The 24,007-nt window shown below is 40.4% G+C and overlaps 1 protein-coding gene across 3 annotated transcripts in view; it reads left to right on the forward strand.

Annotated features, from left to right (window-relative positions):
• The window catches only part of LOC140203021 (cytochrome P450 3A24-like), a 54,686-nt gene that overhangs the window by 21,249 nt on the left and 9,430 nt on the right, over positions 1–24,007 (forward strand). For all 3 annotated transcript variants that reach the window (XM_072268708.1, XM_072268709.1, XM_072268710.1), the window contains 6 exons: positions 1,751–1,864; positions 5,061–5,149; positions 8,096–8,244; positions 10,291–10,418; positions 12,500–12,593; positions 16,886–17,046. In XM_072268708.1, coding sequence (XP_072124809.1) covers positions 1,751–1,864; positions 5,061–5,149; positions 8,096–8,244; positions 10,291–10,418; positions 12,500–12,593; positions 16,886–17,046 — 735 coding nt within the window. The remainder of the gene's footprint in view (positions 1–1,750; positions 1,865–5,060; positions 5,150–8,095; positions 8,245–10,290; positions 10,419–12,499; positions 12,594–16,885; positions 17,047–24,007) is intronic.

Genomic DNA, 24,007 nt, shown 5'->3' on the forward strand with positions numbered 1-24,007 from the left:
GAATCTGTGGAATTCATTGCTACAGATAGCCATGGAGTCCAACATTAGGTATATACAAAGTGGAGGTTGATAAATTCTTGATTACTAAGGAAATCAAAAATTATGGGGGAAGGTAGGAAAATGGGGCTGAGGGAGAAAATAAATCAGCCATGATCAAATGGTAGAGAAGACTCAATGGGCTGAATGGCCTAATTCTGCTCCTATGTCGTATGGTTTTGGGAACAGTTGATGTCCTAGTTGACTGCCATGCTTGCATCTTAACATTTGTGTTTCATGTATTAGGAGTAATCCCACCTTTATTATTTTGTAGTTAAATTTGTTTTAATTTAGTTTTTCATTTTTCCTTCCAAATCAATGCAGATTGAGGAAATATTTGTTTTACTATTTTTTTTTCTAGTTCACACTGGGGGTTCCTACTAGGTCTTGTGACATCTCTGGCAGGAGAAAACTATTGCAGAGCTTTGATGCAAACCTGAATGTTGCCAGGTAGCCCACAATTCATGCTGCTCATCTCTTGGATGATACCTTCCAGGCATGTATGGCAAGGAGCAGGCCAGGGACTTGCACCACATACAGGTGGCAAAAATTGATCATGCTTCAACTCAAATATATTTACCTGCTTGACATTGTAATCCCTTCATAGCTTTTAGTAAGTTGCTGGTTAAGTCTTATTTAGACCTAAGATCTACAGTCTTTTTGGAAAAGTAGTAACAGTTGTCTCCTATTTTCATAAGTGAAAAAGACAGCACCTTCAGAGATATTTTCCAAGCTGGGCTGTTGGCTTCATCTGAAAAATTCCAAATGGCTGGCTTGCTGAATACCCGCTGCTTGTCTCTTGAATAGCTTTGTGATGGTGAGGGAGCAAGGGAATGGGTGATGGGCAATCAGTGTTGCCTTGGAACTCCTGCTCCTACTGGCACCTCCATCGTAGAAGAGCAGAAGTGGGATATTAGGCCCCTTGAATCTCCTCTGCTCAACTACTTTATTGGCTGAGTCAATTTGGCCACTTACCTGTTTTATCCTCATGCTCCACAACTTTCTTGTGACTTGTGTTTTTTGATCTCCACCTTGAATAAAATCATTGATGCTGTTGTGGAAAATTGTAAAGTGACACAAACCGCTGAAAGAAGAAACTTTTCCTCATCACTATCTTGTATCCCCAATACCCTATACTGAAATTACATTCCCAATTCTTGAAACATTCTTTCAGCATCCTCACTATCAAATCCCTTCTGATTTTTTTTTTGTTTTAATAATGTCCCCTCTTATTCATCTAATGTTCAAAAAGTACAGGCTTGATATGCTCAACATTTCTTCATATGTCCAAGGACTTGACCTAGTGAACCTTCTGCATTGCCTTCAATGCAAGCACATGCTTCACTTAAATGTGGGGACCAAAACTGCAAACAATACACCAGTCCTCTATAAAATGGTATCAAAACATCCCTACTATGTACCCCTTGCAAGAAAGGTCAACATTTCTTTAACCATCTAATACCTTGCAATACCTGTGGAAGAGCCAATTCAATGGACCACAAAAAGGTGGAATTTTATTAGTTCTTGCTTCCTGCCCCAACTCCTCCAAGAAAATGAGGACATAGCCCAATTATTTACCCTGTTCTGCCATCCCTTTTACAGTCCAATCTGTGGAGTGTTAGGAAAGAGAAGTTCAATGAAACAACAAGATATTGAATCCCATGTGTTTTGTTTTGAAAATTAAAATAATACAGCTTCCTATCTTTCTCTGTAGGACCTTGGGCTGAGTGGACCATTTGAAGAGGCAGTTAGTGTTGTCACAGATGAGAAATGGAAGAAAATACGAAATGTGCTTTCACCAGCATTCAGCAGTGGGAGACTGAAAGAGGTAAAGAACCTGAATCCTTCAGTCACAAAGCTTCGTGCTTGCATAACATTAGATACACACCTCATGTATCATTTGGTTCATGCGGGTAAGAAGGTAGGTGCTGATAACACACAGAGGAACAGCAATATGGCAATTTAAATGCAGTTTATCATGGTGAAATTGTTAATAGGTTGCATTTTAACAATATTCCACAGTAACCATGTGCTGAACAATTTTGTAGCTTGAACATGTCAGATACTGGCATTCTGGTATTTGATAAGAATTCTGATCATTTAGGTTGTCATCTTTGAAAGAATGGAGAAATACTTCTTTCTGACCTATAGGTCTTCTTTCAGTTGTATTCTTAACTTGGCCTTGCTTCTACCTGTCTACCTTCACCACCAGAAATTCTCCCTCAATGTTTCCTAACACCATCCCATGAAATTAAGAGAAAAATCTTTCCTTGTTCAGAATGCACCAAGGACAAGTTTCCTCATTTTTTTTCTACAGAAACATGTCATAAAATGGATATATAAAGTATTTTCAATGTATTTTAGTATTAGCGAGGAAAGTGAGAAGCATCTCAAACAAGGCAGCTCTGTAATCTGTGATTAGGTTGTTGGTTTCACCAAAGAGGATGGATTATACATTGTCTATTTTGAGATGCTTTGCAGTGGGAAAGATTAACAGGATTTATTGTCTGTTCTTGATGGGAGAAGTATCTGAATGTGGTCTCTCATGCATTTGCAGTCAGGAAAGGATTGCTATGACTAAAACCCCTTGTGTTTAGTGAAGGAACAGTGGCCAGAGTTGGTGTTTTTCAAGCAAAGTAAAGCATACTGTGATCATAACATAGGTAGAGATAAGGATTAAAATCTAATATATTAGGACAATGTATGTCACCCCTCATTTTCTTCTGAATTCCTGTGAGTACTGGCCCAGAGCCATCAAATACTTCATATAATAAGCCTTTCAATCCTGGAATCATTTTCAAGAAACTCTTTTGAACCCTGTCCAATGTCAGCACATCCTCTCTTAGATAAGGGGCCCTAAACTGCTCACAGTGCTTCAAGTGAGACTTCACCAGTGCTTTATAAAGCTTCAACATCCTTGCTTTTATATTCTAGTCCTCTTGAAATGAATGCTAAAATTGCATTTGCCTTCCTCACCACAGACTCAACCTGCAAATTAACCATTAAGGAATCCTGCACAAGGACTCCCAAATCCCTTTGCACTTCAGATTTTTGAATTGTCTCACCATTTAGAAAATAGTCTACCTTTTCATTTCTTCTTTCAAAGTGCATGACCATATACTTCCCGACTCTATATTCCATCTGCTACTTCTTTGCCCGTGCTCCTAGTTTAAGTCCTTCTGTAGCCTCTCTATTTCCTCAACACTATCTGCCCCTCCATCCATCTTCATATCATCCACAAACTTTGCCACATAGCCATCTACCTGATTATCCAAGTCATTGACACATAGTGTAAAAAGAAACAGCCTCAACACAGACCCCTGTGGAACACCACTAGTCACCGGCAGCCAACCAGAAAAGGCTCCGTTTATTCCCACTCTTGCTTCCTGCCAATCAGCCACTGCTTTATCCATGCTAGGATCTTCCCTATAATACCATGGGCTCTTAACCTGTTAAGCAGCCTCATGTGTAGCCCCTTGTCAAAAGCCTTCTGAAAATCCGAGTACAAAATATCCATTGATTCTTCTTTGTCTATCCTGCTTGTTATTTCTTCAAAGTAATGTGCTCAATTACCCATTGTTCAAAGTTGCTATCATAAAGTACATTCTCCAGTTTAAAGAAAACTATGCTCACCTGTACTTGCAATAATTGGTCCATGTCTAGCTTTATGTTTCCTCTGTTGAGTAACTTCTTTCCAAATTCCATGTCCTCTCACAAATGGATGTTTGGGAGAGCCTCATGTGGTTGCATGGCCCATTGGCTTGCATTGGGACAAGTCTAAAGACAACAAGCATATCACTGCAATAGCCATCTTGAAGCAACCTTAGAGGTCACCCAAGGATCCTCCTTTTATTTCTTGTATGCTGCATCTTGATGACATCATCTGATGACATGAGTAATATTTTGGTTTGCAAGTTTATGCTGATTACATAGAGCCCTTCAACTCTCTATCCCTTCACTTTCTGTATTGTCTGTTTTATTTATTTGTCTTGAATAAGTTGCAATTTCTCTTGCTGCAAGGGAAATCACTCATGTTTCACTTAACAAAGTTGGTACTATAATAGCTCATTCCTGAACGCATCCTGGAAAATATCCTTTGCACCCTCTCAAAATCCATTGCATTTTTTCTAAAGTGCAGCAATCAGAACTAGATGTAACAGTAGAGATTTATATACAAAAAAAAAATCAGCATTATCTTCTGTTGTACTCGACCCCAGGATTCTGAATGCTTTACTATGTACAGTATCTCCTCAATATACTGTATCTTGCCATCTTCATAAATCAATGAACATGAGCACCAGGTCCCTTTGCTCCTGTGCACTCTTTAGAACATTATCATTACATTTTAATTTGCCTCTCCACTCATTTTGTCAAAATCCGTCACTTTGTATTTCTCTGTATTAAATCCCATCTACTGCTAAACTTCCATTCAACTAGCCTATTTCTTCTATTACATTTCACTGAAGTTATTCCCACTTTTGTCACATTTCTATGTTTGCTGACATGAGCAAATATTCAAGATCCACTGTACTTGGTGTTGGGTTAACAGGCTACAGTAAATGACCCTTACCTAGTTATTCGGGATGGAGTCGACCATCTGAGACAGAGAAATATATGGGCAAGTGGGATTGCTCTGATATCCAGCATAAACTTGTTGGGTTGAATGATGTTCTGTGTCCTGGGAAATCATGAGGGGGAGGAAGCATCCAAAAGTTAAAGGCATTTAAAATTGCCTTTTTAAAATGATGACAGTTTCAACATTATATAAAATATTGGACATGAGTTATGTATTGTTTTCCATAAATTACAAATAGTGCAATGTGGAAATGAAACGCTTTTCTGGCTGCTGCTTAGAAGCAGTGCAGCCTGAGCTGGATATGTCAAGTCATCAGTTGCAGAGTGGCAGGGCAGAGCGCTTTGGGACAGGGTGCCATATGATCAAGCCTCTGGGAACATAGATTTGGTGTGTAGACCAATTAATTGTATATCCTTTACATTGGTTTTCTTTATTTCCCCCTCTCCAGATGTGGCCAATAATTAATCACCATACAGAGAAACTTGTGAAATTAGCTGAAAAGAAAGCAAATCTAAATGAAGCGTTCAACCTGAAGGAGTAAGTATTTTGTCTAATTGTAGGTCTGTGTTCCTTCAGCGCCTATTGTGCTTCCACTAAGTTGTTATGAGGATTATCAAACCCTTAGTCTTGTCACAAATGAGAAATATGATCTTTGTGGACTATTCATTAAGTTACTCAATACCCTCTGTCAGCCAGTTTGTGCCTACTGTTCAGATGTCTGACTTGGGATGTCAGAACTCAGCACAACTTCTCAACAGGCAGCTTCTTCACTGGACAACCACATGTTTTAATTTTATTCTTTGAAAGAAAAATTAAATCCTGTTTGGATATTCTTTCACATTTTGCAGACAGAAGTGACCAAACTCGTTACCCAGACTTCATCAGTGTCACTTCAAACTGCTATGAAGGATCGATGGGAATGATCCGTTGTGATAGTCAACCCAGCCTTATCCACCTCCCTGGGTCCACACCATGTTTCAGCAACATGTGCCTATATCTACAAAAAGCTGTTTTCTTCTTAACTTTCCATTTTCTGATGCTTGAGACCACAATTCAGAGGCAAGGCTATTTGAATACTAACCCACTGACAAGATTGAAGAGTAGATTCTGTCAGGAAATGTAGAGGAGGCTTGACCCAAAAACAGAACAGTGGAGACAATGTAGCACTAAACAGTAACTTAAATAATAGACCACAAAATAACAAGCCACAAAGGGCCATAATGCAAAAGAGAACAGAAGCTAAATACAGTAGGCAACAGATTAAAATTTAGGCAGGGAGAGTAAAGGCAACGAGCAACTAGTTGAGACAAGCTCTTTGGATAAGTGAACAAGGACTGTGGATGAGAACTGGGGTTAAATAGGCTGCCGGTGATGAGTCTGGAACAAGCATTGGGGTGAATTGTATTAGCTAGCTGGAGACTGGAAGGTGCCCATGGGAGCAGGCCTGACAGATTATCATTGTCTGTGTCTTCTTCAGTCCAAGTGAAAGCATTCAGTTGGTGAATGTTTCAATTTTAATGCAAATTACATCAAAGTTGCTAGAAAAAAGACATTGTCACTGAAGATGATCCAACAAAACAATAATGATAATATCTGAAATAATTATCAGAAATGCTTAGAGAAGTTGGATTCTAATGCCCTGAGTATATATGTTATAGACATTTACATTTTTTGAAGGGGTGAAAGTAGAGGAAGCTTCACCGTACAGATATACAGCACAGAGCATTCTGACTAGTTGTATCACAGCCTGGTCAGATCCTCCAATGCACAGGGTAGCAGGAAGCTGCAGAGGGTTATAGACTCGGCCAGTTCCAGCATGGACACAACCCTCGCCACTATCAATGGCATCTTCAAGAGGTGGTGCCTCAACAAGGTGGCATCCATCATTAAAGACCCTCCCCATCTGGGACATGTTCTCTTCATGTTTTACAATTGGGGAGGAAGTACGGGAGTCTGAAGCCCCAGACTCAGTTTCTTCACCTCCACCATCAGATTTCTGGATGGCCCATGATACTAGCTCATTATTTGTCTTCTGCACAATTTATTTTTGTAGCTTTTAGAAAATTTTTATAGCTTGAACTATACTGCTGCCACAAAATATCACATTTCATGCCACATCTCAGTGATAATAAACCTGATTCTGATTCTGATGAGAGTTGCTTAGAAATTTAACCGTATTTGTAAGCACCAAATGCACCATATGATAGTGTTGGTGGATTACATGTTTCCTTCGAAGCAGATGGTGTTACTCTATGTTTGGAACTCCCAAGTAAGGTGATGTTATGGAAACCAAAGCCAGGAGCTGTGAATATGATGGCCTCGAATGAAAATTATAAAGCAAAATGAATCATTCCCACTGTTACATCAAGACCTAACTCAAGCTTGAGCAACAATACCATATCTTCTATCTGACATATTGCAGCCTTTTGAACTCGATATTGAATACTCCACCTTCAGATGATGTACTCTTTCTTCTTGTCTTGTCAATAAAAGAAGCATTTTTGCCTGCCATCCTCTCTTTCTTTCCTTTCGCTCTTAGTGTAATCTGTTTTACTTGGCACATGCCAGCATACCAGAACCATATTAGCAACGAATTACAGCCATATAAGCTTAAACTGATCCCGCCTGCCACATGACTTCACTCTGTAGGGTGATGTCCCTATTGACTCATTTCACTGTAATCTGAAGTAACAAAATTGATCTCTCTTTCAAATATTTGACAAACAGTCCCTCATTTGAAACATTCAGTATTACCCTGCCTGACCCATTTAGTTTTTTCAGATTTTCCCCATTTGTCATTTTTGTATCATGTTGCTCAGTTTTCCTTGATTCTATCAGTTTAGATATCGCTGTTCCACCTATTTACCATTAACAACTCATTACACAGACCAAGAACTTAATGTGGCCATTTGACTTGCTCTATAATAAACATTCCCTTTCATTCTATATGTTCTTCTGTCCTCTCCTGAAAAGTGACTTGCAGCTTTCTTTCCCAGTTCTGATGTCGGGTCGCAGATCTGAAATTTGACTGTTTTCCTTTCCACAGAATCTGCCTGACCTTTCGAGTTTTTCCAGCACTTTTTGTTTCTATTTGGATTTGGTCCAGGAAAGTGAAAATGTTGAGCATGCTCCAATAGGGCAATAATTAAATTAACCAAAAATAGAAACCAAAGATCTGTTAAAAGTCATCGACTTGAAACATTAACTGGTTTCTTTTTCACTTCTTAACTGGTTGGTTTCCTCCAGCATTTGTTTTGTATAAAATTCAAGAATCTGTAGTGTTATTTATTTCCCAGTCATTAAATAAGAGGAAAGGTTAGTCCAAACTTTGAGTGAGAAAGGATTGGAAAGTTAAGCTGGTTGTATCTGATAAAATAGTTGGATGAAGCTTGAATGGAGCTAAAACGTGGGCTGAATTGGCCCTAACATTCATGTGGTATAAACTTCATATAAAACTAATGAATATTATCTCTCTTCTATTAGCATCTGTGGACCATATGGCTTGGATGTAGTCTCCAGTATCTCATTCAGTGTGGATATTGATTCCATCAACAATGCTGATGACTTGATTATCGTCAATATTAAGAAACTCGTAAAATTCTCCGTGTTTAACCCTGCACTTTTTCTTGCTTGTAAGTCATTTAAAGTATTAGTTTAACTTAATTGAGGTTAAATTTTATTCTTTTTCTCTCTCACTCTTCTTGACCAAGAATGACCCTGGTTGGTCACCTGTCTACTTGGGTCCCTGATGCTCTCTTTGCCTGTTAATAATGTTCGGCAAATTTGCCTAAGCTTCACGAGAACAACATATGGAATGTAAAATGGAACTTTTGCAATGCCCATTTATTCCATTTTAACAGTTGTTTTCAGCCATTTATTGCCTGTCAATACTATTATAGATAGGCAGTTGGTTTATTTAAGTTCAAAATCTTGGCATTTTATGATTTTGAGTTTTTTTGCAATGTTACACACCATCCTGCCTTAACAATCTATCACTTTTCTTTCACTTTGCTGTATAAATCCTAGAACTTCCAATCAAATAATACATGGGATATGGTGACATCACTAGCACCCAATCAAAGTCAATACAGACAGACAATTACTAAATTCTAGGATTGGCAACAAAGGCCATATTCTCGAAAATTATGGGATTGATTTTGATACTTCTTGTCGCTGTATGAAAATGTGCACAGATTTGGTACAACGAGCCTCAGTACTGGACATTGCCCACTTACTTCTGACTGACTGTTCAAAAAGTAGCTCTTGTTGGAATGTACAAATACCTTCCTGCATTTAGGATCAGCTTTGGAAGATCTGTTTGGAGCATATGAGAGTTTGCCAGGTTATGAAAAAATGGCATGAAAAATCCTATTCCATTCATTTTATTTCTTAAAATTTCCCGAGCTTCCACATTATCAGAGGCTATCAGTGAATTCAGTTTGACAGGCATGGAATAGTCATAATCTAGCTGAATGTCAGAAGACTGTAGTTGAGGATCTGAATGGCCTAATTCCAATGGGTCCTTTTGTTATGTTCCGCTTGAAGTTATCTACTCACTGTGATGGGTGAAGGCCCCAAGGCATTTCTGCACAGAACAGAATTATTTTGGTCAAAGTTCAAAGTAAATATATTATCAAGGTACATGTATGTCACCATATACAATCATGAGATTTATTTTCTTTGGGGCATACACAGTAAATCCAAGAAACAGTAGAATCAATGAAGGACAGCACCCAACAGGATGGATAAACAACCAATGAGCAGAAAGCAACAAATTGTGCAAATACAAAACAGAAAATAAATAGAAAATAAATAAGCAAGAAGTATCGAGAACATGAGTCTTTGAATGTGAGTCCATAGGTTGTGGGACGAGTTCAGTGATGAGGCAAGTGAAGTAGAATGAGGTTTTCCCCACTTGTTCAAGAACCTGATGGTTGAGGGGTAGTAACTGTTCCTGCACCTGGTGGAGATGGTCCTGAGTCTCCTGTACCACTCTCCTGATGGCAGCAGTGAGAAGAGAGCATGCCCTGGGCAGTAAGGGTCTTTGATAGTGGATGCTGCTTTCCTGTGACTGCGTTCTGTGTTGATGTGCTCAGTGATGGGGTGGGGGGGCCTTTACCCATGATGGAAAGGCCCATATCCACCACTTATTGTAGGGTTTTCTGTTCAAAGGTTCTGGTATGCCTATAACAACCTGTGATGCAATCAGTCAATGTACTCTTCGCCACACATCTATAGAAGCTTGTCAAAGTTTTAGATGTCATGCTGTGTCTTCACAAACTTCTGAGGAAGTAGAGGCACTGCAGTGCTTTTACTGTAATTGCACTTACATACTGGGCCCAGGACAAATCCTCTGAAAAGATAACACCGAGGAATTTAAGGTCAATGAACTAATAGCAGAAGCACTGAGAGTATCCTTACCTCCATGGGATTTTACCGTGCATAAATTGGTTGGTATACTTCCTACATTATATCGAGATTTAATATTCAAGTATACAACTCTCTGTATATCTGTAGGCAGTGCAGTGTTTTACCATGTTCTTTTTTTCCCTATTCTCTCTCTGCAGTCCTCACTTAGTCTCCCTCCTTTCGTGTATGTGTGTGTGTGTGTGTGCTTGTGTGCTTCATTTTATACATTTTAGAACTTATTTTGTACATTTTCCCCCTTCATTTCCCAGTGATATTTCCTGCTGTTATTCCAATCCTGGCAAAACTTCAAATTGGCTTCTTCTCAAAAGATGCGATCCAGTTTTTAATGGAAGCTCTATTAGCTATGAAGAAAAAGAGACAAAAAAATGGAAGCCCAGTGAGTATTAAACCATCTACTGGAACAGTTTGTATTCCAGTGTCTTTTTTGCCTTTTCCCCACCACCCTAATGCATTGCCCACACTTTACCCCATCACAAACTATCAATAATTGCAGATGAGGATTACACTGATCTGCTGCAATAGTGCAGAAGCTCTACAACAGTTGCTGCTTTTTCCATTTTCTCCCATCCTTCTGCTGAGGTTTGCAGAGATTCACTCTGGAGTTCAGGAGAAGCCTGAGAAATGTGCTCCCCAGAGTAGAGGCCCAAGATAGTAAATACTCTTGTCTGACCTGTGACTAGTATACCCTGCTATAGAAAGTGGAACATGGTGGGCCTGCAAGATAGCTGTATCATTACATCAGCCCTCCTTATCTGCGGGTTCTGCATGTGCGGATTCAACCAACCGCAGATCGGGAAAACCCAGCAGTTCTCTCTCCAGCACTCACAGTTTGAGCATTGTTTGCCTCGCGTTTTGTTCGGTCGCTACTTTGTTTCTGTGAAAAAATGGCTCCTAAAAAGCAATTAAGTGGTCAAAGCAATTCCTCAAAGGCTAAGATGGAGCGTTAAGTGCTATCTCTCGCCGAGAAAGTAGAAATCTTAGATCTTTTGAAAAGTGGCATGTCGCTTGCTGAAGTGGGCCGTAAGGTCGGTAAGAACGAATTGTTCGTTTGCTACTTGGGTTGTGAGTGAGAGGAAGGAGTTTAAGGCTAGTAAGGGATGGCTGGCTAGCTGTGTAAAGCGCTACAGCCTCAAGAACTTAAAGATCACGGGAGAATCGGCATCGGCTGATACCGAGGCAGCATCAGTGTACCCAGAAGAGCTACGGTGGTTGCGTCTGTATTGAACATGTACAGACTTTTTTTCCTTGTCATTATTCCTTAAACAATACAGTATAACAGCTATTTATATAGCATTTACATTGTATTAGGTATCATAAGTAATCTAGAGATGATTTAAAATGTACAGGAGGATGTCTGTAGGTTATATGCAAATACTACGCCATTTTATATAAGGGACTTGAGCATCCATGTTCTTTAGTATCTGCGGGTGGGGGGGGGGGCGTCCGGGAACCAATCCCCTGCAGATAAGGAGGGCCAACTATACTATTACACAAGCAAACTATGAAGGCCAAAGGTATTTAAAATTATTAAGTTCTTGTTTCTTCTCCTTCCCATAATACCTAATACCTGGCATCTGGGATTGCACAGTCAGCTGGTCTGGCAGTGCCTATGGATAGAGAAACAGTTAATGTGCAGGTCCAGAATTCTTTTCAGAACTGAGAAAGAGAAAATCAGGATGTTTTGAGCAACCTGGACAGTGGGAAGAAGAAAAGGAAATCTGATGGGTTATCCAAATGGATTAATGGAGTAAGTTACAAGCATATTAATGCTTTCTTATCTGTATACAGCATTATTAATAGTGGGCCTGTGGGACATGAATATAAAAACAAAAACTGAGCCAAACTGACGACAGAAATAACCTGCTCTGATAAAGAGAGAATGTAAGAGTGGGAAAACTGAATATTATATAGCAGACTATAAGTGCAAGTGAATCACTGCTTGGAAACGCTGTTTGGATCCCCGGATGGTGGGAAGAGTTGGAAGGATGGGCATTACACCTCTTGCAGTTGGATCAGAAAGTGCCATAACTAGGAATGGTTAGTGGGGACAAAAGAGATGACCAGGGAGTTGTGAGAGTAACATCTGCAGCTTTTTGATTTTCATGAGCTGATCTGCTGGAGTTACTATCCTTCTGGTAAGTCCAAGTGTTCTTTTCCAACTACATAATCAACAGGTCTGCGTGGTTGGGGTGGGGGTGGGGGAATGATTGGGCTGAATCCTCAGAGGAGATCTGAAATTCTCTGACACCTCCAGAGCAGCCTTGGTGCATTAGTGGAAGTGAAGTTCACTATGGTGTTTACACAGCTAGTGTTCAGGGTGTATTGTGATTCTAGTCCCTCTGGAGATAACAAGTTCCGCTTTTCTTTTCACACTGTGGAATTTCAGAATACGTGTGAGAGAAATCCATTTCTGCACTGTTGTAGCTGAATCTCATAAGACTCTTGTTCAACTCGTAGGATCGGGTGGATTTTCTGCAGGTAATGATTGATTCCCAAGCAACTGTCACCAACTCAGAGCATCAGAGCAAAGTCAACTATTCAACACACAAAGGTACCGGCAGTGGAGTATATTTTGAACCCCTGGTCAGTGCTGCTTGTCTGGTCAGCTGTTGCAGATATTCAAATTTATTATCAAAGCATGTATCCATATACAACTTGAAATTTGTCTGCTCCAGATAGCCACGAAACAAAGAAAGAACATGAAAGTCATTCAGAGAGAAACATCAAACCCATCCCCCTGCATGAAAAAGAATGGCATCTCAATAATCAACCCCCCACACAAAATGAACATCAACCCCCAAAAAGCAACCCCTTCCCCACAGAAAGAAACAAAACACAAGAGAACATCAACCCCCCCAAACACCCTCACCTGGTACAACAAAGGGAAGTTCAAGGGGGATATTAGAGGAAGGTTTTTTACTCAGAGAGTGGTTGGTGCATGGAATGCACTGCCTGAGTCCGTGGTGGAGGCAGATACACTAGTGAAGTTTAAGAAACTACTAAACAGCTATATGGAGGAATTTAAGGTGGGGGCTTATATGGGAGGCAGAGTTTGAGGGTCGGCACAACATTGTGGGCGGAAGGGCCTGTACTGTGCTGTACTATTCTATGTTCTATGTTCTAAAACAGAAAAGAAATGGCCAATTTAAAAAAAATACCACAATATAAAAGCCATAAGTCTGAAAACAGTCCATAGTCCATAAATGCAGTAGTCGAATTCATAAATGCAAAACCATGATACCATCCTACGATATCACCAACATTCATAGAAAGAGAGGGACACCACACGAGGCAGTGAGCCACATAACGATAGGCTCCTCACAGACTCCTTCTTGGCAGTGATCAAAAAAAGGGCAGTCGGTGCTGAACTCTTGCTCGCCTTCTGCATTCGCTTCAATATCTCAATCTTCCTCGATGCTTTAATCAGCGATTAATGGATGCTTTAACTGGTGAAATGGAGTCAAATGTTGGTTTGTGCCCCGTCTTGAAGTTTCTTCACATCGAGGTTGTCCAAGTACACTCTTTCACCTTCAACACTAATTGTTTAGGCACAAGGAAAATCTGTATTAACCAGCGATTACCTTTATTGGTTCAGTTAAAAACAAACATGCAAGTCATACAAAATTAATTTTGCGTAAACCTGCTTAGTTTCTCTGATCCTGTCTGAACAGTCAAGGAATAGAAAAGGTAAAACGCAGGAACAGGAGTTCACGTGAGCCAGGCTTTCTTCTTGATCCCCAATGTAATCTCCACATTTCCAAAGTGAGGTCATCCACTTCTGCAATGGTTGATCTCCAGAGTTTTTACTGCTGCTACACCTGACATTCTCCATTCTTATCCGCTTTATTATCAGATTAAGCTCTTTATTGATTTTGTTGGCTCATGCTTATCTGGCATAAAGCTGCAAAGCAGTGTTACTTTATTGCTCTTCTGCAAGACTGAAGTTGTCTGAGGCCAGTGTTTGGCTGATGTAGCTCATCTGACATGACTGAGAAAGGACAGAGAAAGTGACGTGAGGTACATCAGCCAAACACTGGGCTCGGTCAACTTCCGGTCACTGGCTGTTCTTTCTACAAGCCAGCCATTTCTACCTAACCAGATGCACAGCTTCTCATCTGGAAATGACATCATGTTTAGCAGATCATCAGCGGTAACCTCATTGTGTCCTTTTTTTCAATTGCTGTGATTAAGCCATCCCTGAGCGAGAACCAGTTCACAAAACAGTTCATAAAATGGTGGCTGCAAGGACAGTCTCAAAAATGGCAGCATCCATTTCATTGACCACATAGCAACAACATAGATATTTGATTTGCCCAGTACTCAGCTCATTCCACTTAGATGTTTTGCAGATCTTAATTCCTTTCTGGTCAACACTGCAAACAAGTATGCCCTGTTCAGATATTTACTGGCCTGTTTTAATTACACTACATTCTCTTTGTTCTAGTGTTTCCCAACCTTTTGTTGCCCAATGCCCCCCAAAGGATTTTCATATTTGCCAACACCCCCCCTACCCCCAAAGCACCTTCATACTTGCCAACACCCCTCTTAGGAACAATATACTCTCTGGCACCCCTGTAGTGTAAAATCATGTCTACCATATGCTAACATGAGGAAAATGATTCTGCTTTAATTTTTTACTTGTCTTCAAACGTGGCTTACACAGTAACTGTGCACTATACAGCAGCTTTGATATCAATGTGATCCTGCAGCTTGACAATTTTTAGCAAAGGTTGAAATATCTGGTTCAAATGTCCAAGCGGTTTCTGCTTTTTGTGAGTATGTGGTTCTCTGCACTGAAGCCTCTTTCAACAAGGTAGAAGGATGGAAATGCAATGAAGAGCAGTTTAGCTCTTCTCCAAGGACCAAGGAAACTTGGTATGACAGTGTAGCCACATACCACAAAAGTGACATGTTTGAAAATCAATTTTTGCTTCTTCATCATTCTAAATTTCGATAATTTTTTCTTGCAAGCTCTCTTCCTGTTCTTCCGTCTTGCAAGAAACAGCCCAGAATTTCCAGATCATTCAAGTCCTTTAATCGATTTTGAAAATCCTTTTTCCGTGACTGCAGGTGTAAGCAGTACTCTTGCACGTCACCATCTGTGATAGAGAGAGTGCCATACTTTCCATGCAGGGAAACTGTAAGGATATTCTTCTCCCAATGATTTGCCTATATATTTCCAATTTTCCAATAAAAGTGGAAACTGCACTTTATGCCTGGATTAAATTGAAATTCTCACCCTGCAGTTTCATATTTTGAATGTTAATTTTATCGTACAGATCAGCTTTTGTAGTTGTGTGCATAGTTGATACTCAATATCTTCACTCATTTTGTCAATACAATGAGCTACAGAGTTATTACTCGGAGGAATTGAGTTTAAAATACTGGTATCCATTTTGAGAACAGTGGTGAGCACTTCTGATACAGCAAACATTATTAATCTTTTGCCAATTGTATGATATTTTCCACACTTTGGTATCATTTTGGAAATGCTATAAGAAACAATGAGGTCGCTGTCAAGGTCATCTATAGCTTTCTTGGCAAATGACTCGAGAGTACCACACTTTTCAAATGCATCTTTCTGCTTCTGGAACTGAGTAATATTGTAAGTAGCCTTTTCAGGGTGTATTTTATGGAAATGTTCCTGCAATCTTGATGGTTTCATGGCTTCATTGGACAGGTCATTCTGAACACCTCAGGAGGGTCAGCAGGTTCACTGATTGGCTCTATTTCACCATTTGATTCCAGTCAGCACTTTATCATTGTGCAACCTGGTTTCCATAGATCTGTAGAGAAAGCTGAGAGGGTGTACTTTTGACTTAACAACTGTTAAATTACATGAACTCATTCTGCATCGCGAGTCAAAGGGAACTGTTGGGCACCCTGGTTGTAATTTATGCATCCCAAATAATATCTGTAAATTCAGATGAGATTGCTGACTTTTAGATGCATTGTGATGATGACTGCTCACCGCCTACAGAGCTATGGTCCTTCCCCTGTTCCAGTGTCTCATTCTTTTATTTTGGAGGTGCCTGCTCTAGTTACGATTGGTCAGGTCTCGTGCCTCAAGTTAGTGTGCTGCTTACTGCCCCCCCCCACCCCCGCCGACTACTTATATTTCCCCTAACATCCCCCTTAGGCCACATAAGTACTGCCCCCATTGGGAATCACTGCTTTAGTCTACTTGGTTAACACCTTGGTCACTTGACTTATGCTGTTCAAACTGTTCTGAAATTACCAGCTAATGAAAACAATCAGCCCAGGAAATTGTTGTTCTTATCCCTACTGGGAGATACCTGATTTCTCCCTGCAGATATGGGACAGAGATATTGGGAGCTGGGAGATGCAGAGTAGGTGTTGATTTGCCATGAGCACCTGCGCAGACTTGTGTGACAATGCACCATCTTTAGATTAGCCATTTAAGTATCAATTGTCTCTTGCTACTTCTGTCCTATGAAAACAACTATGATCTACCAAGCTTACAAAGTACATCTGGATTGCCAATGATCAATATGTTAAAGAAAATATCTCAAAAGGAAAATAAACAGAGGGGAAATGACCAGGTAGCTCTGAGAACTGACATGGATCCGATGAGCTGTACTACAATAAGTAATTAGCTCTCTTACTGAACACTAGTACATAACCTACCCCACGTTCTCACTGGCTATACTTCTAGATTTCAGTATGTGCCTAATAAGTTACAGGTACTATGGCATTAGTGGGGGCATAGTCTAAATCACTAGGAATAACAAAAGTCAAATATTTGCAATGCTAACCCAATGTTTTAATTTCTTCATTGTATGATGGTGCAATTTACAACAGTGGGCTCTTTCTCTTCTGTAGCTCTGACTGACTCGGAGGTCCTGGCACAGTGTATTGGCTTCATCACGGCCGGGTATGAAACAGTCAGTACTACACTCTCTAACGTTCTGTACAATCTGGCCACACATCCGGATGTGCAGAAAAAATTGCAGCAGGAGATAGACGAGGCTTTTCCAAACAAGGTGAGTCCTTGCTTAAAAACAAGCATTCCTATTAAACCTATTTTATGTACGTGGAATTCCTAAAGTGTGTTTTAGCCAACGAACATCAAAGTTATTGAACGTAGCCGCTGTTGTAACACAAGAAACACCAGAAACTATTTGCACACAACCTTCTCTTATTTCCTTCCCTTGAAATAATTGACCATTAAATTTGGTAAATTTAGATTAGATTAGATTATGAGGACAAGCAGTCCTCTTTTATTGTCATTTAGTAATGCATGTATTAAGAAATGATACAATATTCCTCCGGTGTGATATCACAGAAACACGGGACAGATCAAGACTGAAAAACTGACAAAAACCACATAATTATAACACAAAGTTACAACAGTGCAAGCAATACCATAATTTGATGAAGAGCAGGCCATGGGCACGGTAAAAAAGTTCAAAGTCTCTTGAAAGTCCCACATCTTACGCAGATGGGAGAAGGAAGAAAACTCTCCCTGCCATGCCCGACCACAGTCCGACTCTGAGTCGTCCGAAAACTTCAAGCCTCCAACCAGCCCTCTGACACCGAGCACCAAGCACCATCTCTGCCGAGCGCTTTGACCCCAGCCCTGGCCGCCAGCAGCAGGCAAAGCCGAGGATTTGGGGCCTTCCCTTTGGAGATTCTCAATCGCACAGTAGCAGCGGCAGCAAACCAGGCATTTCAGAAGTTTCTCCAGATGTTCCTCCGTGCTTCTCACGGCTGTCTCCATCAAATCAGAGTTGTGCACGGTACGCTGTTTAACAATACAATATCATTTCACCGGAGAGGCTGCGCGCACTGCGTCATGCCGCCATCTTCTCCTCCCGCCTTTATTGCTTTATTATTGTCACATGTACTGAGGCACATTGAAAATCTTGACTTGCAAACCACCCTTACAGATCAATTCCTTACAATGGTACATTGAGGTAGTTGAAGGTAAACCATTATGAGTGTCGATAAAGTGTTATAGTTCCGAGACAGTGAAGTGCTGGTAAGGTGTAAGGTCACAATGAGGTAAATTGTGAGGTCACGAGTCCAGCTTATTGTACTAGGAAAACTTTCAGTAGTCTTATTACGGCGAGGTAGAAGCTGTCCTTGAGCCTGGTGGTACATGCTTTTAGGTTTTCTATGGTGCATTGATAAATATTGTTGAAGGTCAAAGGAGGCATATCATATTTATTTAGCCTCCTGGAGAAGTAGAGGTACGGGTGAGCTTTCTTGGCTGTGGCATCAATGTGATCAGATCAGGACAAGCGATTGGTGATGTTCACTCATAGCGACTTGAAGATCAACACTCTCGACCTCAGCACTATCAAAATAAACAGGAGCATGTATACAGACCCTCTTCCTGAAGTCAGTGACCAGAACTTTCATTTTGCTGATATTACCTAGTTCGTCTTAGCTACTTGTGTGATAGAGATCTTAAAGCAGGTGGAAATCTCAGATTGAAGCAGAGGGAGGTTAAATATGTGTACAAATACTCTCACCAGCTGGATCTAAAGGCACTGTGCGTGATTTAAAGATATTGCCAGGGACACCACATGCTTTCCACAGGTTCACTTCCTGGAAGACGGATCCTGCATCCACACCAGTGACTGAGGATTCAAGTGATTTGGAGGCTGTATGGGGGGGGGGGGGGGGTGATATACCAAACAACTCCTAATGGCTCCTAATTGAGAAGGTACAATATGTGCTGCTGTCAGTGATACTACCTGACTCTAGTTGCCAGTTATGCAATGAAAGCACTGCCACAACTGAAGGCTGGTTTGAGAGTCTATTTTGAATGGTATTATCTCTTTGGAGGAACAGTAGGGCCTTGTAATCAATGTCCATAGATCCCTCAGAGTTGCCACTCAAGTGTGAGTCGGGATTGAGTTCAAGAGCTGCAGGTAATGTTGCAGCTCTGTGAAAACTCTGTAGAAGTGTGGTTAGATCACGTGAAGAGTACTGTAGGTAGTCCTAGTCCTCTCATTATAGGCAGGGAGAGGGAGATGGAATTTATCAGAATGCCACCAGGATTAGAGAGCATCTTTTATGAGGAGAGGTTAAGCTAGTTAGGGATTTTTTTTCTTTGGAGCAAAGGATGGTGAGCACTGACTTGATAGAGGTGTTATAAGATAGTAAGAGCCATAGATAAAATAGAAAACCCAGGTCATTTTCCCAGGGTGGAAATGGCTAATACAAGAAGGCTTAATTTTAAAGTGACTGGAAGAAAGTATAGGGGGGATGTTGTGATGGTATTAGTTCATAAAGCACTAAACTCAAAAGAAGATTTTAAGCCCATTCTAATATACATTATTGGGGGGTTATACTGTATTCACTTACTCTTCAAGGATGAGCTTACGTCCCTGTCTAGACTCTGTGGTGAAGTCTAGCTGCTAATACCCGATGCTTGAATGGTGCCCCCCCCCCACCAAACAGCTAACAAAGTAGTTTAAATACACTATTTTATTTTTAATGATATGCATTTAAATTTAGAGAAATAATTTATAACATACATTTAACACTTTAGAGGAATTCTGATAAATAGAAGATTTCTGAATTACAAAAGATTTTCAAACGTAGATACAATGCTTATGAACTAGAAGAACATACCCACGAGCTGCAGACAAATGAGTTCTTTGTCATAGAAACCAAAGGTTGAGGAATGAATTTTTTTTCTTCTTTCTGTCATTATCCTTGTCATTCCTGACAGTCCCCAATGCGTTCTAATATTTATAGCGTTTAGTCATAGTCATAGTCACAGTCATACTTTATTGATCCCGGGGGAAATTGGTTTTCGTTACAGTTGCACCATAAATAATAAATAGTAATAGAACCATAAATAGTTACATAGTAATATGTAAATTATGCCAGTAAATTATGAAATAAGTCCAGGACCAGCCTTTTGGCTCAGGGTGTCTGACCCTCCAAGGGAGGAGTTGTAAAGTTTGATGGCCACAGGCAGGAATGACTTCCTATGACACTCTGTGCTGCATCGGGGTAGAATGAGTCTCTGGCTGGATGTACTCCTGAGCCCACCCAGTACATTATGTAGTGGGTGGGAGACAATGACCAAGATGGCATGCAACTTAGACAACATCCTCTTTTCAGACACCACCGTGAGAGAGTCCAGTTCCATCCTTGCAACATCACTGGCCTTACGAATGAGTTTGTTGATTTTGTTGGTGTCTGCTACCCTCAGCCTGCTGCCCCTGGATTACTACTGGATTACATCATTTGCATGTGATGTTTTCCAGATACCTTTGCTGGAATAGAATAACTCCACAAATACTCTTTAAAGCTTCTGGTGACCATCAGAGTACAGAAACATCTCAACTTGTAACCATGTTTGATGTGCTAAGTGATGTAGCCCATTATCTTGTGTCTGGCTAATGCAGGCAAAAACCTCCTGAGGTAACACACACAAAATGCTAGAGGAACCGGGAAGGTCAGGAAGCATCAATGGACATGAATAAACAGTTGATATTTTGGGCTGAGACCCTTTTTGAGTACTAGAAGGAAGGGGGAAGATGCCAGAATAAAAATTTGGGTGGAGGGGAAAGAGGCTAGCTAGAAGTGATAGGCGAAGCCAGATGGGTGGGAAAGGTAAAGGGCTGGAGAAGAAGACATCTCATAGAGAGGAGAGTGGACCATAGAAGAAAGAGAGGGAGGAGGGAACCCAGAAGAAGGTGATAGGCAGGTGAGAAGAGGTAAGGGGCCAAAGTGGGAAATAGAAGAAGAGGGGAGGGGTAAGAATTTTTTTTACCAGAAGGAGAAATGGATATTCATGCCATCTGGTTGGAGGCTGCCCAAATGGAATATAAGGTGTTACTCCTCCACCTCGACACAAGAGGAGGCCATGGACCGCCATGTCTTTGCAAACTACAATTGCATTCTTCACACTTTTGTTCGTAAAACTGTGCCCCCAACTTCAAACTGATACCTGCTTGCAATTTACCTTAAGAACTGGAGACCGGTTCTTGTTTACAACAAAAAGCTGAGCAAAGTATATTTGGTAAAAGTTTAACTTTGTCATTAACAGCTCTGACCCTTTGGAAAGCTCATACTAAAAAGTTGATACTAATAAGCCTTGGGACTTGGAAGGTGAATATCCATCACAATATAAGAGGTAGGTTTTTTTTACAGAGTGGTAAGCTTATGCAACACACTGCCAGAGATAGTGATAATAGTGGATATATTAGGAAGATTTCAGAGACTCTTGGATAGGCACATTTATAAAAGAAAAATGGAGGTCTTTGTGGGAGGAAGCATTAGATTGAACTTGGAGTGGGTTAAATGGTCTGTACAATTCCATGTTCTAGGCACTCCTGATTGCTTTATACAGGCAATATCTCAATTTTGTGTGAAGGTCAGGGTCATGTGATTTGAACACCACAGACCCAGACTTCAGTACAGAGTGGATCTCCTGGTTCATCCATGGTTTCCAACTTGGGCACACCCGAATGGTCATCTTTGGTACAGAGTATCTTGCTGATAAAGTTCATGGTGATGGAGGGCTCCGGTGACGTCATCGTCCAGAATCATCCAAAAAAGCATCGCTGCAGAGCCTATGGAAGAGAGAGGTACAATGAGCGCCTCTCTTACACGTGCTTGTGGTGGCGAGGCTGATGCTGGGCCTCATTCAGGCAAACCAGCAAATATGATAAAAATTCTGGAAGAGATAAGGGAAGTCCAAAAAGATATAAAACAGCAACTAAATGATATAAAGTCAGAGCTCGACAACGACAATCAGAAAATAGCGGCGGCAGGGACATGAATTGAGAAGGTGGAAGATCGCATGCAAAACGTGGAACGGATACTAAGTAAGATGATAAAAGTATTCAATCAACAGGAAAGTAAATTGCTTGACTAGGAGGGAAGATCACCACAGAAAAATATCAGGATTTATAATGTTCCCGAAGGAGTGGAAGGGTTGTTGATAGTGGAGTTTGTAGAAAAGTTGCTGCAGGAAGCGCTGGAGATACCCCCGACTATGGAGATTGAAATTGAGAGGGCACATCGTGCGCTCGTCCAGAGGCCTTCCAGAGACGGAGAAGGTAAGCCACGCTCAATGGTACTTAGATTCTTTCGATTCAAGAGCAAGGCGGAGATTCTGCGAAGGGCCTGAGGTAAGAAGAGGGTGTAAGAAGAAACGGGAAGTTAATATACTTCGATCATGATTACCCCCCAGCGGTCCTACAGAAACGGAAGGAATATTCTGAAGCAAAACGAATATTAAAGCAAGAAAAGATTAAATTCCAAACCCCGTACCCTTTTTTACGAAGGAGGGATACAGCTATATCAGACAATGGAAGAGGCGACTACAGACATGAACAAGAGAGGGCTGCCCGTTAGCATGGTCAAACCAAGGGAAATCCTGGCTGAGCAGTTATCCGGATCTGCTTCGGAAATAGTAAGAGAACCGAGAGCAGGGGACGGGAGGAGGACGAGAGAAGGATATGAGGAAGAGACTAATATAAGGAGGGCAGATATATTCTGGTAAGGGGGAAAATAGACGGAACTCCAGTAACATTATTGAATATATACGCACACCCAGGAAGTATTAGTTTCTTCCAGAAAATTACTAATATTATGGTAACGGAAACAGAAGGTCTCTTGATATGTGGGGGAGACTTAAATTTACAATTACAACCGAAGTTAGACTCTTCCAATGGAAACACTTACGAAACAAAGTCTTTACATAAGAAAGTTAACACTCTTTTTGAGGATGTTGGGTTAATTGATATATGGAGGGACCTTTTCCCTGACAGAAGGGATTACACTCATTATTCTGCCCCCCATTCTGTACATACAAGAATAGACTATTTCATAACATTTGTTAAAGATAAAGACAAAATAAACTCCTGTGGAATTGGGACAATAGATGTAAGTGACCATGCACCTATATACGTATCTGTTGATAATAGGAATGAAATTAATAGTTTGACTACACAGGAAATTAGAGAAAATGTAATGTTTCTGAAACAGAGACACTATGAAAGTGGATCTAAATCTATGAAAATACTGGCGTGGAAACTGAAAAAAAAGATAGCAGAAAATACAATTCATAGAATTAGGGATCCAAGAACAAAAGTGATAAAAAAATAAGCTAAGTGAAATTCAAGAAGCTTTTGAAATGTTTTACAAAACTCTATATTCCAAAGTTCCAGGGGGAAGCATAGCCCAGGTTGACACCTTCCTGAATTCTTTAGAGTTACCCACTTTAAGCAAAGAACAAAATAGAAAGATGACTGCTGACATAACTGAAGCTGAACTAAAAACTGAAACTAGTCGGCTTAAATTAAGCAAGTCACCAGGATCAGATGGATATACGGCAGACTGGTATAAAGAGTTTAGAAGTGAGTTAATACAAACAACAGCAAACAACAGAAGTGAGTTAATTCCTGTTTTGCTCACCACACTGAACTGGGCTCTAAGAAAGGTACAAATGCCACCCAGCTGGAAGGTGGCGATAATCTCAGCTATACCGAAAGAAGGCAAGGATAAAATGGAATGTGGGTCATTTAGATCAATATCTGTTCTTAATATGGATTATAGATTATTTACCTCCATAATGGCCAAACGATTAGAAGAGTTTCTACCCACACTGATACATAATGATCAGACAGGTTTTATACAATAACGCCAAGCACAAGAGAATATACGAAGGACACTTCACATTATGGATCATATTAAGAAAATGAAATTGAAGCAATAGTGATAAGCGTGGATGCTGAAAAGGCATTTGATTCGGTTAATTGGAATTTACAGAGTTTTGCATAGATTTGGTCTACTTGACACAATTATTAAAACTATACAGGCACTATATGACAATCTTACTGCTAGGATTAAAATCAATGTATATTTATCTAATAGTTTTACCCTAGAAAGGGGCACGAGACAGGGTTGTGCATGGTCACTGCTACTCTTTGCATTATACCTGGAACCAATAGCTCAACACATCAGACAAAA

Source organism: Mobula birostris, chromosome 9 (assembly GCF_030028105.1).
Source record: "Mobula birostris isolate sMobBir1 chromosome 9, sMobBir1.hap1, whole genome shotgun sequence".
NCBI lineage: Eukaryota > Metazoa > Chordata > Chondrichthyes > Myliobatiformes > Myliobatidae > Mobula > Mobula birostris.